Here is an 18,834-nt window from a genome sequence, read left to right as displayed (position 1 = left end):
GTTGGCATCAGACATCTGAAAATATGTAGAATGAAAGTGCACATTCTGAAGAAGGCAGATTATATTTCCAAGATAAATTTATTCCAAGAGAAATACAGTGGTTCCTCTTGTGACTATAGCCCCAATCACATGTTATGTTCAACACTCGTACAATGAGTGTACAGTGTACACAGGTACAGATCTGTACACGGGCACAGTTATTTACATGTTATGCTAAATGCAGGTACCGCAGTACACTTCCTATATGTACCATGAATTCAAGGTGCCTGTACCCAGGTTCATTTCTAACATGAATACAGGTACAGTCATTCACACAAACACATGTATGAGTGTACAGATATATGTACACTTGTACGGCATAGTGTCTGAATCAGGCTTATATCACTTCAGAATACAGGTGATGGTGGCAGGGATCTGTGTTTGAATGGCAGCCCGCACATTAAACAAACAAAAACCCTCTATACACTATAGCAAACTAGCACAGAAGATTAGAACCTTTCTCTCTGACATGCCAACTGGGCAAGTTACTTTTAGAAAAATCTCTAGCTGTCCCTCAAAACACAACATTTCCTTTCCTCTTCTACAGTGTAATCATATTGAACTTATATGGAATTCTGCAGAACTGATTTGACCTGGAGTTTGTGTGTGGGATTTCGGATGGCCGGGCTGCCTATCTGGCTTATCTCTGGTCTCCCACTCCTGTGTGCCTCAGACATTGAGAGAGGGTTTCAATGCCCGGATTTTCCTCACTGTGGCTATGTTGCTGCTCCAACTGGACTCCTTTCTAGGACTCACGACTCTCCCTGGAGCAGCCTTGGCACTGTCAATCACTGCTCTAAGTCACCTGGTACAGTCACTGTAGTGTCATGAAGGGCACTGCCTCCCACAAGAAGGTGTCGGGATCTTGTGAGAGTGCTGGACTGTCCAACTCCTTGTCTCCCCCCAGCCCAGGGACACCATGTTCCCAAACCTCACTGTGCAAGCACCGTCCAGCAGTCTCTACTTTGCCTCCCCAGGTGGCACCTGTAGCCACCTGCCTTTGCCACCATCATGTCCCTGCCATGAGTGTGCTCCTCCAGCTTCTCCCCAACGGGGGGTAACCCCAGCTCTGTTTCTATATGAATGAATCATTGGCCAACACATTTACAAGACAGGCAAATACTCATTGACTCACAGATATAGAAAACAAATGGACTAAAAGCCCACTAGTATGACCCACTGAGTTTAGACTGTAGCTCAGAGGGCTGGATACGGGTTCAGATCTGAACACCGGTACAATCATTCACATGTTAAGTTGAACACAGGTACAGAAGTACACTTGTAAAATGAACACAGGCACAGCCATTCACATATTCTGTACACTTGTACAACATAATGTCTGAATCAGGCTAAAACCCCTACAAATTACTGATCTACACAAGGCTTTATATTCTAGCCAGACTTCATGAGGTTCTTTTTCAGGGTGCAACTACGTGTTACATGGGGCCAATAAAAAAAAGGCAGCCCTCTGGCATGTTTCCCACCCACCCCCACCCGCAAACTTCTAGTTCAATGTATCCCATGTCATGACATTACAATGTGTGCTTTGCCACTGCTGCCAGCAATAACTACTGAGGTGAATTGGGGTGTCAGGGAAATGACATGATAATGACAGAATGGATCTCTTAGAAGGGGAAGCGAGTATATGTGACATGGGGCTGCTGTTCTGAGAGATGAATCCATTATTTTCACTAGATATAGTTCTACCCAGAATAATACAAGGGCTGTTCTCATGACCATATATGGGGTCAGATGAGAGAGCCAGGGTAGGAGGGAACTGGGTGAGCTCCTGATCAGTGGTTGTGAGAATCTACAAATCAAGGTAGGGAGAGTTAATGAGGTCCATCTCACAACCACCCCTACCCAACTACGACAGGTCTAGCCCAGCTAAGGTTGATCGTGAGAAGCGATGGGATTGCTCTTGATCCCACTGCTCCTCCCCTGGATAGCCCTGATTTTCTACCCAGCCAGAAAGTGAGGCATGAGGACAAGTGCATGCCTCCTACCACACTCACTGGTCATCTGCGGGCAGCTGCTCCTGGGCTACGGGCAGCCATATTTACCACAGAAGTCAAAGGAAGGAGTAAACTGGAAGCTGGGAGATTTTCCAGTGCACTGTGCTACCTGTGCAGTGCATTGTGGGATTCCTGGTGGCTTGGCTTCCTCCCCCAGCCTCCCAATTGATACCTAGCTTGCCACCAATGGGCAGCAGAGACCTGTCCAGGCTCTGATCGTGTTGGGGAAAGGAGATAGGCTTCACACAATGAACGACCTCATTGTGTGCGAGGAGAGAGCTGGGGAGGATAGAGTGGATTTTTTACTCCCTCTCTCACACCAGAACTATGAGTCACCCTATCAAATTGATTGCCAGGAAATTTAGGACAGACAAAAGGAAGCACTTTTTCATACTGCGCTTAACCCACTGATGGAATTCTCTGCTACATGATGTGGTGACGACCACCAGCTTGGGTTCCTTTAAAAGGGGCTTAAACAGATTAATGGAAAACAGGTCGCTCAATGGCTAGTAGTCTTGATGTCTATAAATTACCTCCAGGCTCAGAGGCAAAATGCCTCTGGATACCAGTTGCAGGGCAGCAACAGCAGGAGAGAGGGCATGCCTTCGCCTCTTGCCCGTGGGCATCTGGTGGGCCACTGTGTGAAACAGGATGCTGGACTAGATGGGCCTTGAGACTGATTCAGCAAGACTGTTCTTATGTTCTTAAGAAGGGCATGCCCTACCCAGATTCTCTGTCTAACATTTTCTGAGGGTGGATGAAAAGCCATCCTACCCAGCTCTCGCCTCCCATATCATCCCTCTCCCTGCCTCCTATCTATCTTTCGGGTTCTCATGACTGCTGATCAGGCGCACACCTGCCTCTCTTACCCTGACTGAATACTTCTCCGACCCAGATAGGAATCGTGTGAATGAGCCTACTCTATAGGGAGTATTAGGAAGCTTTGGGATATAGGGAGGCTTTGTTTTGTGGCAGCAAGATATTCCTCCTCTTAGCTTTTGAACGCAGAATTCAGATTATTCAACCCACAATGAAGTCTTCATTTAGGAAAATAAAGGGGAAAGCATCATACTCACTGGATCCTTTTTTACCAAGTCTTGATCAGGCACTACTGCAATGAGGTGGGCGAGTGTAAACACAGAGTTAAGAACATAGGAAAAAAACAAGTTCTTGTGCAGTGTTATCCTTTGACAGCTGAGGCTCCTGAAAAATATGCACCACAAATTGTAAATTAGCATGTTGAGTCTTATGTCACTTTATAACAAGCACATGTTGGCAACTCGCTCAGAGGATTGCAATCTGGCAAGAGGCAGCTGGAAAACACATGGCTGGCACTGAAGCCATGGGAGCTGACAAAATTTCTTTTTACACCTGTTTAAAGCCCCATGCTTTCCAGCTCACATTTAAAGGAACTTGATGCTTACATTCTGTGCCCTATACACTCAATTTGTACTGTATAGGCAGAAAGGTACCCTGATAGTAAATAATTTTCTTTTGCATGAATACAACTTATGAACAACACAATTACTGTTCTATATGGAGATGTTCTTTGGAACATTAAGATGGAAATTATATAATACTGTAGGAATGAGTAATCAACTAAGCAAGGAACCTAGATCTGGAATTTCCTTGGATGGCAGGGAAATGTGGAGACATATTTTGCATGGTTTTGATTCCTCTTTGTATTCCACAAAGAGATACTTATTTCCTGTTTAATTGTGGCCAAAGTAATCAAGACAAGAGCATATTTTTCAAATTTCCACAGTCCAGAGCCAAAATTGTACTAGAACCAATCACAAATTGTTGTATTATTAGAACATTAGACTCACTGATACAGATAATGAAAGTGTTATTGCATGTTTCAACCAGCCTTCAGTTAGGGATGTGCACAGAAACAAAAAATGTGGTTTGGTTCGAATTCGAATCACTTCAAACTGAAACGCATAGCTTCGACTGACTGGTCTAGTCTGGCGAGTTTGGCTGTTTGGGCAGCCAATATACTTGTAAAGGGGAATCTGGTGAGGATTCCCCTTTAGAAATACAGGGGTGGCGGACTCTTTCAAATGCAAGGGGCAGGCAGGGGAGGCAAGAGAGGCAATAATCTCCTTATCTGGCTGGCATGGTTGCTGGCGCTGCCACTTGCCGCCACTCACCCGGTTCAGCGGCAGCTTGGTAAAGGAGGGAGGAGCGTGCTTGGGGCTGTGCCAGGAGGGCAAGTGGCAGTGAGCGGTAGTGTATTTGCCACATGTAGTATCACTTCTTTCACTGAAGGCAATGCTGATCCTGCTGCCCAACCCTTCTCATGAGTAAGCCTAGGGACGGCATGCGTTAACCCAAGGGGAAGGGGCTGGGCCCCATTTCCCCAACATAACTGTACAAAAAATAGACCTGAGACATTCAAGAATTCTTGGATGGGGCTGCCTTTTAAACCCAACACTGGGTATTGCCGCCCTACCACATGTTACTGTCCTAGCGATATAATGGGGTTGCACTGTTTATGTTGCCACCGCGACTGCATGTGCTTGTGAACATACATCTTTATTACTTCATTTTCAGAGAGCAAATCATAGTGCCCATCTTCCCTTCCTGTCCCCTTTGTCTCCTGATTGCTTGGAGGGGGAAACAAGGTGTATTATATTAGGGAAATTATAGTGAAATTTCTGTATAATTTTTTATTGTTTTTTTTTTAATAACTTGGAACAGTGTAATAGAAATTCTTGCATTTAGCTAAAACATGGAGCTCTTTTAAATCCTGTGAGTTCCCAAGAAAAAATAGCTTTTGCCATTGATATTTTTAATGAGAAAGTACTTGAGCAAGAGCATTCCTCTTTCACAATCCAGAAAAATGGGTAAGAAAAAGGAACATAGGAAGCTGCCATATACTGAGTCAGACCATTGGTCTATCTAGCTCAGTATTGTCTTCACAGACTGGTAGCAGCTTCTCCAAGATTGCAGGCAGCAATCTCGCTCAGCCCTATCTTGGAGAAGCCAGGAAGGCAACTTGAAACCTTCTGCTCTTCCCAGAGCTGCTCCATCTCTGAGGGGAATATCTTACAGTGCTTATATGTGGTCTCATTCAAATGCAACCAGGGCAGACCCTGCTTAGCTAATGGGACAAGTCATGCTTGCTACCACAAGACCAGCTCGATCAGGCGATAAAGCTGATACAGAAGGAGATTCCGAAGCTGCAGGACCGAGCCAACAAGAAAACTCATCATCTTCTCAGGAGCCAATCTCCCTTTCCAAACTGCAAGAAATTTTCGCTACGTAATTACACAGCACAACAGAACAAATTCAGAAATCGATGGAGCGAATTGCTTGCTACCACAAGACCAGGATCGAGCAGGCGATAAAGCTGATACAGAAAGAGATTCCGAAGCTGCAGGATTGAACCAATAAGAAAACCCATCACCTTCTCAGGAGATGATCTACCTTTCCAAACTGCGAAAAACTTTCTCTACAGAATTACATAATGCAACAGAACAAATTCAGAAATCAATAGAGTGAATTGAATTGAAATGGGATTCCTTTCAAACAGAAGTGAAATCCAGATTTGACGTGGTTGAAAGGAAACTAGCTGAGAATGACCAACTTATTCATAAGATGACAGAATCTCAGAAGGAACTGAAAACTGTGAAGAGAACATGAGAATCCGATTATAAATGCCTGCAGCAACGGGTGGAGATTTTAGAATTCCAATCATGTGCCTGTAATTTGAAGATTCATGGTGTGGGAGAAGAGGTGGGAAAGGAGAATCTGGAAAAGGAGATTGAATCTCTTCTTTTACAATTTTTGGGACTTGATCCAGAAGACTCACTTGCTATCCGATAAATTTATAGAGTGAATTCCAGGTATGCCCGAGATAAGAATCTCCCAAGAGATATCATGATAAAATTTACAAACAAAAGGACCAAGGAAACAATTCTCTGTGTACAAAGAGTATCCCCTTTGGAACAAGGGAGCAAGCACATTGAGATCCAGATGTTCCTGTTGATACTTTAAGGAAGCGCCGGGAGTTAAAGCGCCCTTCAGGAGAGAGGAATCAAATACAGGTGGGAAATACCTTTCTGTCTGGTAGTTTTTATGGACCATAGGAAGGCATAGATATAGACGTCTCAAGATGCAAAACACTTTCTGGAATCTTTAAGTGTAACAGACACCTCAATTGTGCCAGATAAAACCTTGGATGGGGACCATCCAGAAGATGCAAAATGGGATCAAGCCTCAGCCTTTTAGAGGGGGGAAGGACAAAAAAAAACAAAACAAAAAAAAAACCCACATGATTTTAAGAATTTAGAATCATGAATGATTTGATTTGATTTAAGCATGGATGAAATAAAGATATTCAATGTAAATGTCAATGGACTGAACAATCAATTCAAAAGAAGAAAATTCTTTCTGAAATTGAAAAAAGAAAAAGCAGATATCATTTGCCTTCAAGAAACTCATACTAAGTCGAGTAATGTTAACTTGTTGGACTGTAAATCTCTCGGTCAAAGTTATATGGCCTCTGGGGATTTAAAAAAATGGAGTGGTGATTTATGTCAAGGACTTGTTGTGGACTATGGAAGAACAAATACAGGACACAGCTGGCAGATATAGTATACTGAGGTTCCAAACTCAGCAACTACTTACAATTACAATAGCCTCAATTTATGCTCCAAACGATAACAAGACCCAATTCTATGAGCAGTTTTTTTCAGTCATTGCTGGAGACAGCTGAAGGAGAAGTATTTGTGATGGGATACTGGAATGCAATTTTTTTTGCTAGCCCTGGACGAATCAAGACAACACAAGAAGAACTCTGGCAAATTGCCAAGAAATGCGTTGGATCACATGACGCTTCTATCTTTGGAAGACACGTGGTGATACAAGCATCCTTTGGAAAAGGGCTATACTTTATTTTCCCAACCCCATCAAATTTACTCTAGAATAGATATGTGTATGATCTCAAAATCTGCATTACCGACACTGATTGATGTGGAAGTGGCCCCATTTACGTATGCTGATCATAACCTGCTAGTAATTAGACTTAACAGAGAATATATTGGGCCAAGAAGGTGGAGACTGATCTTCTGTTATTGCAATCTTTTGTTATTGCAAGAAGAAGTTAAGTTGAAGTGCCAAGATGAATTAAAGAGTTTCTTCCAGAGTAATATGACATTAAAAGTCTCATTATTCTCCGTATGGGACTCTAGTAAAGCTTTCATGAGAGTACTGCTTATCTCGGAGGCCTTGAGAAGGAAGAAGGATCTGCAAAAGCAGAAGGAGTCCCTACTAAATGAGCTGAACCTCTTAGAAATGACTCACAAGATGAATCCTTTGAAAGACATATGGCAGACTATAAAGGAGCTTCGTAAACTAACGGATCTCATAGAAGCAAAAGAAACATACACAAACATGATTTATGCAAAACAAAAACATTTTGAGAAGGGTAATAAACCTGATAAACTACTGGCGTACCAACTGAGAAAAGAACACGAGAAGAGAGTTATCACCTCCATATGGAACGGGGAAGAGTTTGTTTCAAATACGGATAAAATGATTGACCAGTTTACAGATTATTACACTAAATTATACAGAAAGGAAATGATGGATCCGGAGGAAGTTGCACAATACTTAGAAAATCTACAGATATTAGAGTTTATGGATAAACAGAAAGAACTTCTGAACAAACCGATTCCCGAGGAGGAAACAAGAGCGACAATATGGTGTTTAAAGAATAATACCCCTGGCCCAAATGGATTCTCTTCGGTTTATACAAATACTTTCAGGAAATATTAGTCAGCCCACTGACTCAGGTAATGAATGAAATACTATACTGCCATGCATTACCCTCCTCTTGGCAAGAAGCATTCATTTCTCTTATCTACAAGGAAGGTAAAGATGCAACTCGACCTGGATCATAACGACCAATCTCTTTGTTGAATGTCGATTACGAACTCTTTACGGCAATTCTGGCAGGAAGGATGAAGGGCTTTCTGACTGACATAATACATCAGGATCACACAGGATTTATACCGAAGAGATATATGAAAGACAACTTGAGATTTTCACTGAATGCAATAGACAATATTTCTAAGAGGAAGAGTAAAGCAGCGATGATCTTCCTGGATGCAGAGAAAGCTTTTGATAATCTGGACTGGTCCTTTCTGTTTAAGGTTTTGGAAAGACTGAACTGTGGATAAAATTTCCTTTCATGGATTCAAAGTATCTATCAGGAGCATTCGGCAAAGATAATAGTGAATGGGATCCCATCCAAAAAAATTGCCATCAACAAGGGTAGCAGACAAGGATGTCTTCTTTCTCCACTGTTGTTTATTTTAGCTCTTGAACCTCTGGCAAAGACGATTCGGCAGGAACAAAGACTTCACAGAATTAAGATGGTGAACCAAGAGTATAAAATAAAATTGTATGCTGATAATGTGGTTCTCACAATTATTCAGCCAAAGGACTCCCTAGATGCTATAATGGAGCATATAAACCAGTACAGTAGGATCTCGGGATACAAGATTAACAAAAGCAAAACACAGATCATCACATGGAACCTGTCAGATCTGGAATTATTGTATTTGTAAGATAATACTGGATTTCAGACGACAACAAATGCTATTAAATATTTGGGGATTAATTTAACAGGGAACAATAGAGACCTGTTCAAGAACAATTACCTAACAGTGTGGAATCTTATTTCAGCAGATTTAAATAGATGGGGGGAAATGAAATCTTTCTTGGTTGAGAAAGATAGCACCAGTTTAAAAAGAATATTTTACCAAGAATGAATTTTTTATTTCAAATGTTTCTGGTTAAGATTGAAGATAAGATGTTGGATATATGGTAGAGGCATATAAATTCCTTTATGGGCTTACAAGAAGCCAAGAATCAAGTTTAGGATTATGCAATATGCAAAAGAATGGGGAGGATTGGCTGTCTCTAACTTGAAACTATACTACCATGCCAGCTGTTTGACATACATCTCGGACAGGATCAGAGAACCACACGGTCCAATTATGGACATGGAGGGACCAGATCTGTCAGATGGATTACACAAGTTTTTATGGACTAACATAAGAAATGACCAGGAAATAAAACTCCACACAATCAGAAACAGTTTGCTAAATGTCTGGGGTAAGTATAAGAAAAGGATCAACCCAGATCTATCACCTTTAGTATCCATTTGAAACATTTTTTTTTTCATGAAGAAGAAAAATCTAATAAGTTTGATCTTTGGAGAGAGAAGGCATATAGCATGCAAAATTTAACCACTGGAAAAGCAAAACCTAAATCTATTCAAACTCTCACTTTGGAATGGTCCGAGGAACCTTCATGGTTTCAATATTTACAAATTAGTTCGATAGTGCAGAAAGAAATACAAAAACAAGGTGGTAAGCTCAGAGACTTAATGGAATTTGAAGTATTAATAACCAAAAATGTTGATTATTTATTGGGATTGATATACCAACTGCTGTTGAATTACAACTTATAAACAGAACAGATTAAAGATTGCATGATCAAGTGGATGCAAAACTTAAATAGGACAATTGATATTCAACAATGGGAGCATCAATGAGAAAAATGGTACAAAATGTATTTTTGTTAGTATATTACTCCTGTGATCATCAGAAAGATGGACAGCACTTACCCGGGAAATTGTTGGAAATGCAAGAATCATGTGGGAACATTCTATCACATGTGGTAGACTTGTGGCAAAGCACAACAGTTTTGGGGAAAAATCATCTTAAGATGCAACAAATTTTAAATATAAATTTTCCTTATTCACCTGAGCTCTTTTTATTAAATACTAGCTTAACTTGTACAGAACTTCTGCGTGCTAGTACTTGAGTGCTCCCCTCACCCCTTGCCACAGTCCCCTTCACAGAGATCTCTCCACCCTCACCTGAGCCACACTCCTGCTGCTCTTCCTCCTCAATCTGGTTGCTTCCATCCCCCTCAGCCCTCTTGTCCTTGGCTGCAGCGTTGTTGGCACCTATCGTCCAAGCTGCAGCCCCCTATCCCCAGAGACCTCCCCACCCTCACCCAAGCCCTGCTCCTTCCCACAGGAGCAGGAGCAGCGGTTTACTGGGTCCTTCCTCACTGCCACCATGGCCGCTCGATCCACTCAGGCTAATGACAGGCCTCGGCCCATCCCTTGCATGCCTCCTCCCCTCCGCTAATGGCCTTGGTAGCCCCAAAAAGCAGCAGTGCTTGACTGGGCCCTTCCTTGCTGCCAACAGGCACTGCAATGGCCACTCGTTCCCCTCAGGCCACTGACAGGCTCAGGCCCATCTTTCGCCCTTCATTCTTTTTCTCTTCCCCTCCCTTCTTTTTCCCTCTTTCTCCTCCACTCGCTCTTCCCTTCTGTCTTTCTTCTCCTCCCTTCTTCTCTCTCTCTCTCTCCCTTCCTGAGTTAACAGATCTTGTTCATCTTGTTTCCTCATCTAATTCACACAGTGGCAGCCTCCTCCTCCTGAAGGGGCTCTTTCCTCCCTCACAACCCCTCTACAATTAAGAACATCTTCTGACCAGTAACAGTTGCATTCCAACTGACCTTAACCATCACAGGCTCCTCCTCCTTATCTGCATATGGAATCCCCACTGCCCAATCACCATGGTGCTTCTGCTCTCACAGGCTCCTCCTCCCTATCTGCATATGGAATCCCCACTGCCCAATCAGGTGCTTCTGCTCACGAACTCTCGCAAGAGCTGCCACACATGGGATTAGCGATTGGTACATCTAAGAGAAATGAATATATAGATGACTAAACCCTGTATACCTACTAAACATATGGAGTTGTCCTTATATATGATTACTGCCGCCAGGATTCTTTATGCGGCCAATTGGCGGTCACAGGCAACCCTGACCGTGGGTGACTGGCTACTAAAGTTATGGGAATATGCTTTGATGGCCAGAGTCACTGCTTACTTGTGGAATAACTCAGATGAAACATTTATGTTAACTTGGGAATCTTTTATAAATTATAATATAGCACAAAGTCAACATCCACACCCAAGATTTGGTTTTTCTTAATACTGAGGGCTGACTAGTGTATTACTTATATTTTATATCTTTCAGCAATATCTGTTGTGAGGATGAAGGCTAGCAAAGGGTGGAAGTGGAAGGCTGGCAAAGGGTGGAGGTGGAATTTTGGTTTATCATATGTAATATCCCATATGTAACTGCTGGAAGTTCAAGAGATGATAATGCAATCATGTTATTTCTTCTTATTTTCTTATTAAATAAAAATCTTTTTTTAAAAAGAGAGAACCCACTCAATAAATAAAAATAGCCTCAATACAGATCCATCGAGGACCTCACTGCTTACTTTCCCCCGCTATAACTGTTTCGCATTCTGAGTAAGCTACACCACTAACTTGTATCGGGTATAATGGTGAGAGGGAAGGCAAGACAGAGATATGAGAAGTCCATGCAGATCTCCTATTCCCTTTAACAAGCCTGTCATGCTGACTGTGTGCTATCTATGTGGAGAGAGGGTGGAAAGAGTTCTTTGAAGACTAAAGGAAGGCTCTGTGCATGGTTGCTGCAGCTGCAGTGAGGTGGATCAAGTGGTATGAATAGAATTATTTTTAGATAACTCTTGGTTAACACACATATTGTTGCATTGCATGGACCAACAAGGAGGAGAAATGGTGCCCATGACTGTGAATATTTCAATCAAGGCACTAAAGACAACAAAGGAGCAGGTTGAAGAAAATACTTACTTGAAATAGAAGAAAATCCCCAAGGAAATCAATAGGGATGTTATAGACAAAGCATGTCCTACTATAACCATATAATAAAGTATGAATATCATCTGAAATGAAAAAAGAAAAAGAAAACTAAATGAAGGACACCAAATATAAATATTTCTATTTTGTATTTAAAAGTTATTTTGAGTCAGATATATGTTAGATATTAATGCTCACCCTTGTCTCCCTTACCAAGGACGAGATACATGTAGATGTGGATCCACATCTGAACTATGATCCTCATCCAGCCCCCACTGAAATGGTTGGAGGCCTTTTGATGGAGGTTGAGACATTCAGGCTTTGTTGTCATTTTTAGAATATAAGAACAGCCCTGCTGGATCAGGCCCAAGGTCCATCTAGTCCAGCATCCTGTTTCACACAGTGGCCCACCAGATGCCACTGGAAGCCACAAGCAGGAGTTGAAGGCATGCCCTCTCTTCTGCTTACTCCCCTACAACTGGTACTCAGAGACATCCTGCCTTTGAGGCTGGAGGTGGCCTATAGCCCTCAGACTAGTAGCTGTTGATAGACCTCTCCTCCATGAAGTTATCCAAACCCCTCTTAAAGCCATCCAGGTTGTTGGCTGTCACAACATCTTGTGGCAGAGAATTCCACAAGTGGATTATGCATTGTGTGAAAAAGTACCTCTGTTTGCTGGCCCTAAATTTCCTGGCAATCTATTTCATGGGAGGACCCCTGGTTCTAGTGTTATGTGAAAGGGAGAAGAATTTATCTCTATCCACTTTCTCCACTACATGCATGATTTTATAGACCTCTATCATGTCTCCTCAAATGCTTTACATAAAATAATATTCAAAAAATGCCAACCCTATCTGCATTTTGTATTGGCACAATCAATTCTACTGCCTCTGGATTCTAATAATGTATTCTTTTCTCATTCTGCTGCATGTGAAGAGCAGGCCTCAGAGTTCAGCTACACAACCATTATTTATGTTCTTTTTAGACATTCAATAAATATCAAATGAATGCATGTTGGCAAGAGCAGCTCCACGGTGTCGAGCATCATCCTATTCCATGTGTATTCCTTAGAACATCTGTAGAGAGCCCTTGTGCCTACAGCTGTATTGGTGACGGCTCCCTAGAGTCATGATAATGAATGTGCATGCATGGGTTAGGGGCAGTGCCACTGCCTATGCCACAGCGCTGCTTCCTCCAGTTTAGATTGATGCTTTGGGAACTTTAACCTGAGTTCCTAAAGTAGAGTTATAAGTAGCCAAAATAATGTGCACATAATCAGTTTCTCAAATTTGGGGTTCCAGCAACATAGAAGGAAAGAAGGGGAAACAGTGATCCAACTAGACATGAGGCAGCAGCAGCAAAGGCACACAGTGCAAGTGCCTCCTCCTCAGAGTGACTCCTCATTCTCCTCTTCAGAGCAAGGCCAGGTTCTTAGGAACATAGGAAACTGCCATGTACTGAGTCAGACCATTGGTCCATCTAGCTCAGTATTGTCTACACATACTGGCAGCAGCTTCTCCAAGGCTGCAGGCAGGAGTCTCCCTCAGCCCTATCTTGGAGATGCTAAGGAGGGAACTTTGGACCTTCTGCATGAAAGCATGCGGATGCTCTTCCCAGAGCAGCCTCATCCCCATAAGAGGAACATCTTATAGTACTCCCACGTAGTCTCCCATTCAAATGTAAACCAGAGCAGACTCTGCTTAGCAAAGGGGACAATTCATGCTTGCTACTTCCTCTTCATGTTGTGGATGGGAGAAAAAAAGAAAAGGAATAAAAAGGTAGAGGGCTTGGGGGCTTGGGCATTTGTTGGGGGAAAGGCCCCATGGTGGTTCCACACAGGGAACCACCATGTACCAGAGGAGAGCTGGTCTTGTAGCACGCAGGACTTGTCCCCTTAGCTAAGCAGGGTCCACCCTTGTTGCATATGAATGGGAGACTAGAAGTGTGAGCACTGTAATATATTCCCCTCAGGGGAAGGAGCCACTCTGGGAAGAGCAGAAGGTTTCAAGTTCCCTCTCTGGCTTCTCCAAGATAAAGCTGAGAGAGATTCCTGCCTGCAGTCTTGGAGAAGCCACTGCCAGTCTGTGAAGACAATATTGAATTAGATAGACCAATGGTCTGACCCAGTATAATATGGTGGCTTCCTATGTTCACATACAGCATAGTGCATTTGCAAAAGAAAGAAAATCCAAGCCTCACTATTTTTATATATGGAGGAAAAAAACTTTTATGGGAAAAGAACCTGTGTGCCTCCTCACCCCCGGTAATTTCTTGCTGGATCCGCATTTGATCTCCCCCATCCCCAGATGAGTGGCAATTGCTTGCAGATGCCTGGAATCTCTGCAAACAACACGTATGGTCTGCTGCACATGATTTCAGCTTTATTTTCCTCTACATTGAGGACAAATAATGTTCGGAATGCTTCCCATGAACGGCATGCTCAATGGGTATCATGCCTCCTTCCAAAGACCAGCATCTGGAAAAATGAAATCTGTATATCGTTTCAGTTTACTACCTCTGGGAACATAATTTATTATTGGGACAGAGGTCACAGGCTCTGTGGGAATATGAAAGGCTCTCTTGTATCCAGTAGGCCATTGCTAGATCTAAATTCCAGGTGCAAAAATAGGATGACCTCTGATGAATGGTGGTCTGTACATCCAAAGCACAGAAATGGGTTAAAACTAATATTAAGAACATAAGAAAAACCCTGCTGGATCAGACTGAGGGTCTATCTGTTTCAGTAGCCAATCAGATGCTTTTGGGAAGCCTACAGCACAGCACAGCACAGCACAGCACAAAGGCAACTGCCTGTCTTTTGCTCTCCCCCCCCCCCCTCTCCTGATGAGGCATAGCCTAGTACCTCTAGTCCTGGAAGTTCCATTTAAGTATCACAGCCAGAAATCCTCCACATATTTGTCCAATTCCCTCAGAAAGCCATCTAAGCCCATGGGTATCACAGAATCTTGTGGCAGTGAATTCTATAAATTAATTATGCACTGTGTGAATATTTTCGTCTACTACCAAGCAGTTTTATTGGGTGGCCCTGAGTTCTTTATTAAAAAATCCGAGGCATATGCCAGAGTTTATCAAGCTGAGAGAGTTAAGAACTCTCGCAGTGAAATCAATGGGTCTTAGACATGCTTATATCAATCTCAAGCTGCCTGATACTGGTTGACATGATGCATAGTATACTATGGACGGTGCAGAGGGCATCTAAAACAACACCAGCACTATTGTGCAAGAGTGTTTGCGTAACAATGTCTTGACTCTTGTGCTAATATGTAAAATTGCACAATCAGGCTTGCATGGCACTACAGCCCTGTATTTCCAATTGCTGTTTAGTCGCAGAAGTGCAATTTCACAATTTCACGTATTAGCACAATAGTGTTCTTGCTCAGCAGTGCCAGCATTGTTTTAGATGCCTGCAGCAGTGCAGGCAGTGCAGAACTGCCCACCAGGGGCGTAACTACCATTAGGCAAGGGGAGGCGGCTACCTGGGGGCTCCCACGCCTCGAGGGGCCCCCCAGAGGCAAGTCACATGTGAAGTGAGTGTGTGTGTATCAGCGAGGGGTCCATTTTAAAATTTTGTCTCTGGGCCCACTCCAGCCTCGTTACGCCCCTGCTGCCCACGGTATCATGTCAGCCACTGCGTCAGTTCATTGGTTTATCTAGCTCAGTATTGTTTACACTACATTGACTGGTGGTAGCTGGTCCCTTCCCAGCCCACCTAGAGATACCAATAACTGGACCCAGAAATTTCTGCATATAAAGCAGGATCTCTGTCACTGGGCTATGGCCACAAACAGCTTAATTTTTGTTGGAATAGGTTGCTAACTTGGCAAAGAGGCACCTTTTAACGTGGTGATTCTCTTTATTTAGCAGGGGGAGAGTAACTGGCCCTATCCATCCCTGGCTCAGTACCTCCAGTGACTGTTGCTGGTGTCTATCTTATGTTTCTTTTTAGACTGTGAGTCCTTTGTGAACAGGGATCCATCTTATTTATTTATTATTTCTCTGTGTAAACTGCCCTGAGCCATTTTTGGAAGGGTGGCATAGAATAATAATAATAAGCCACAGAAATCACCATCAGTCAATTACAAAAAGCAACTTTACTGGGAACAGCCTATATTCTGCGACGATATCTATAACAACAGCAACAACATTGACAATAAAATTAAGCCATCCCAGGTCCTTGGGAAGGACTCGATGTCTGGATAAAACAAACCAGTCAATAACACCTGCCTGACTGTGTAAACAACAAGAATAATAATTCCTATATATCAATGACTTCCCATGGGAATTGCATGAACACTTATTGACCCAGGACCAATTTGTGTCCACCAGCTAAGCAATTTTATCTCTCTGTCATATTTATATCCTGCCTGATATCTCTCTCTAGGCACTGGTGTACATAATCTAAGTTACAATATAAAAATAAAACAAGCAATTAAAACACTTTCCCATAATCAAAACAATTCACAGAATAAAACAATTAAAACAATTTCACAGAGTAAAACAATTAAACGGTTTAAAAATTAGTTTTAATTAATAGCCTGAGAAAACAGGTATGTCTTAAGGGTCTTTTAAAAAGCAATCAGAGATGGTGAAGCTCTTATTTTTACAGGGGGTGCATTCCAATGCCCTGGGGCAGCCAGTCATGATGAAACCTTGTCATCAGTCACCACCAGAGGAGCCTGCAGCAACCATAACTGGACGTAAACCCATAATGGGCTGGTTCAGATTATACCTTTCTAGGCCATGCGGTTAAAGAGGGGATAGTATTGGGGTTTTGTGTAGAGTAGCAATTTGGATGAACCATTCCCTCACTTAATAAAGGAACATGCCAGAAGGATATGAAAAGTCAAACTTGCTCTCCCACTTTTAAACATGGAGGTCAAAAAGTATTTTCTGAACTGGGCCAGTGTCTAAATGTGGATGTGTTTTTCACATTGGCAGGGCCAACAGTGCTTCTACAACAGCCCTATTGACAAGGTATATTCAACATGCATACAATCTGTATACAACGGGCAAATCTGTATCAATTATTCATCTCACAATGAATGTGTGTACAGCAGTACCATGAAATCTGTATTCTACGTTTGCAAGGGATCCAGTCCACATATGGATTTTAAACATCTTTTGTGGATAAACCTTTGGAAAAATGTTTCCCATTTATTAAAAATGTGGACTCAACAACGACAACATGTAGGAGACCCTTGCATCTTAACCCAATATTTATTCTGCAATATGGAAGAGGGATATTTTAATTGCCATTTTTGGCTAATCTTGAACTTTCTGACATCATCAATAATCTGCAATGTAAAGCAGCTCTGCTTATTGCTTGTTTTGTAAACTTGAAAAAAATTCTTCAGTTAAACAAAAAAGACTGCCAATAAATAAATAAATTCAATGCATGTTTAGTCATGAAAATGCACACACACATACAGACACCTATATAAGTGCACGTATGAACAGCTCTTCTGTTGGATCCTGAGTATGGATCAGGGATGGAAGAGGAGGACAGGTCAGTAGTGATTTGGCTGACAAGTAGGACAGTGTAGGCTGCTGGTTTATCCTATTTCCCATGTACAGGTTGCTTATGGCTTTTAAAACCATAAAAAGCCAGTGGAAGGGGTATCTAAAAGCCTGTCTTCTGCCACATGAATCTGCCTGTCAGTTAAAATTCTCTTCAGTGACTGTTCTCTGTACATCCCCACCTTCTGAAGTCAGGCAAGTGAGTATTCATGAGAGGGCCTTCTCTGGGATCGCACCCAAACTATGGACTTCTCTCCCCAGACATCTTTGCCTGGCACCAGCTCTGTTCTGTTGTCTTGGGCTTCTAATGGTATATGAGATATCATTCTGGCCTTTTATGTGCTGCTTCAGGGCTGCACAATTTTGGCCCTCCGGCTATTGTTGGACTACAACTCCCATCATCCCCAACCACAGAGGGCAACAGTTAAGGATGATGGGAGTTGTAATCCAACATCTGCAGTAGGGCCATAGTTGTGCAATGCTTTGTTACTTTATCTGCTGTTTGTTTAGATATTTATCTCTTTACCTGCTGTTTTAGCTGGTTAGCAATTGTATTATTACATTTTATTGTGTTCTGCCACTATAAAGCCACCCTGAGGTCATTTCGTAGTGAAAGGTAGGGTTGAAATTTTATAATCAAACAACTATTATGGCTGCAGCTGTTCAAACCACAGTTTGCACATCTACAGTTTGCACATCTACGATGACATAGACTTGTAGCATTTTGCTGCTATTTAAAATGTTGCCTGCCGTTGCCTTCCACAATATTTTTGCAGACTACAGTAACACACTAACTTCCTCATCTGCTTAACATCATGCATTATTATTATTATTTTATTATTTACATTTTATATCCCACTCTTCCTCCAAGGAGCCCAGAGCGGTGTACTACAAACTTGAGTTTCTCTTTCACAACAACCCTGTGAGTAGGTTAGGCTGGGAGAGAAGTGACTGGCCCAGAGTCACCCAGCTAGTATCATGGCTGAATGGGGATTTGAACTCGGGTCTCCCTGGTCCTAGTCCAGCACTCTAACCACTACACAACGCTGGCTCCCCAGAAAGTGAGCAGAAAGTGAGTCTGTCCAGACAACACATGCCTGTAGTTACAAGACTGATTCACTGCATATGCCACACTGCATCAACCACGCAAGGAGATTATCCACAGAAAGCCTTCAGCAGGATTTAAAGACACCAGAGCCGAAGTCTTCCATCAGGCACTCCTCCCTTCCTCTATTGCAGACTTTTGAGAGGAGGACGACACCAGGGCAGTTCACATGATCAGAACTTGGGTAGGAGACAAGTCCTAACCAAGTTCAAGAGCTGCGCATGATCCCATTTTCTGATTGTCTGTGAGTGCAAAACAAGGTCAAGGTGGGGATCTTGCTCGTGTGCTAAGGCTCAGCTGGGTAGGACGAGCATGCCCTATCATTTTATTTATTTATTTTTATCTATGTAAACTGCTTTCAGAACTTTTGTTGAAAAGCGGTGTATAAATATTTGTCATATTTGAGCCCCT

General features: G+C 42.4%; 1 protein-coding gene across 6 annotated transcripts in view; it reads right to left on the bottom strand.

The window, feature by feature from the left end:
• CALCR (calcitonin receptor) overlaps positions 1-18,834 on the bottom strand; it is a 360,448-nt gene that overhangs the window by 73,941 nt on the left and 267,673 nt on the right. For all 6 annotated transcript variants that reach the window (XR_008310066.1, XM_053263181.1, XM_053263180.1 and 3 more), the window contains 2 exons: positions 11,775-11,866; positions 3,131-3,257 (listed from right to left, as the gene is read on the bottom strand). Coding sequence is in view for 5 of the 6 variants with exons in the window: in XM_053263181.1 (XP_053119156.1) it covers positions 3,131-3,257; positions 11,775-11,866 (219 nt within the window). In the remaining variant the exon portion in view is untranslated. The remainder of the gene's footprint in view (positions 1-3,130; positions 3,258-11,774; positions 11,867-18,834) is intronic.

The sequence above is a fragment of the Hemicordylus capensis genome, chromosome 6 (assembly GCF_027244095.1).
Source record: "Hemicordylus capensis ecotype Gifberg chromosome 6, rHemCap1.1.pri, whole genome shotgun sequence".
Classification (NCBI taxonomy): Eukaryota; Metazoa; Chordata; class Lepidosauria; order Squamata; family Cordylidae; genus Hemicordylus; species Hemicordylus capensis.
This window is presented reverse-complemented; position numbering and strand designations above follow the sequence as displayed.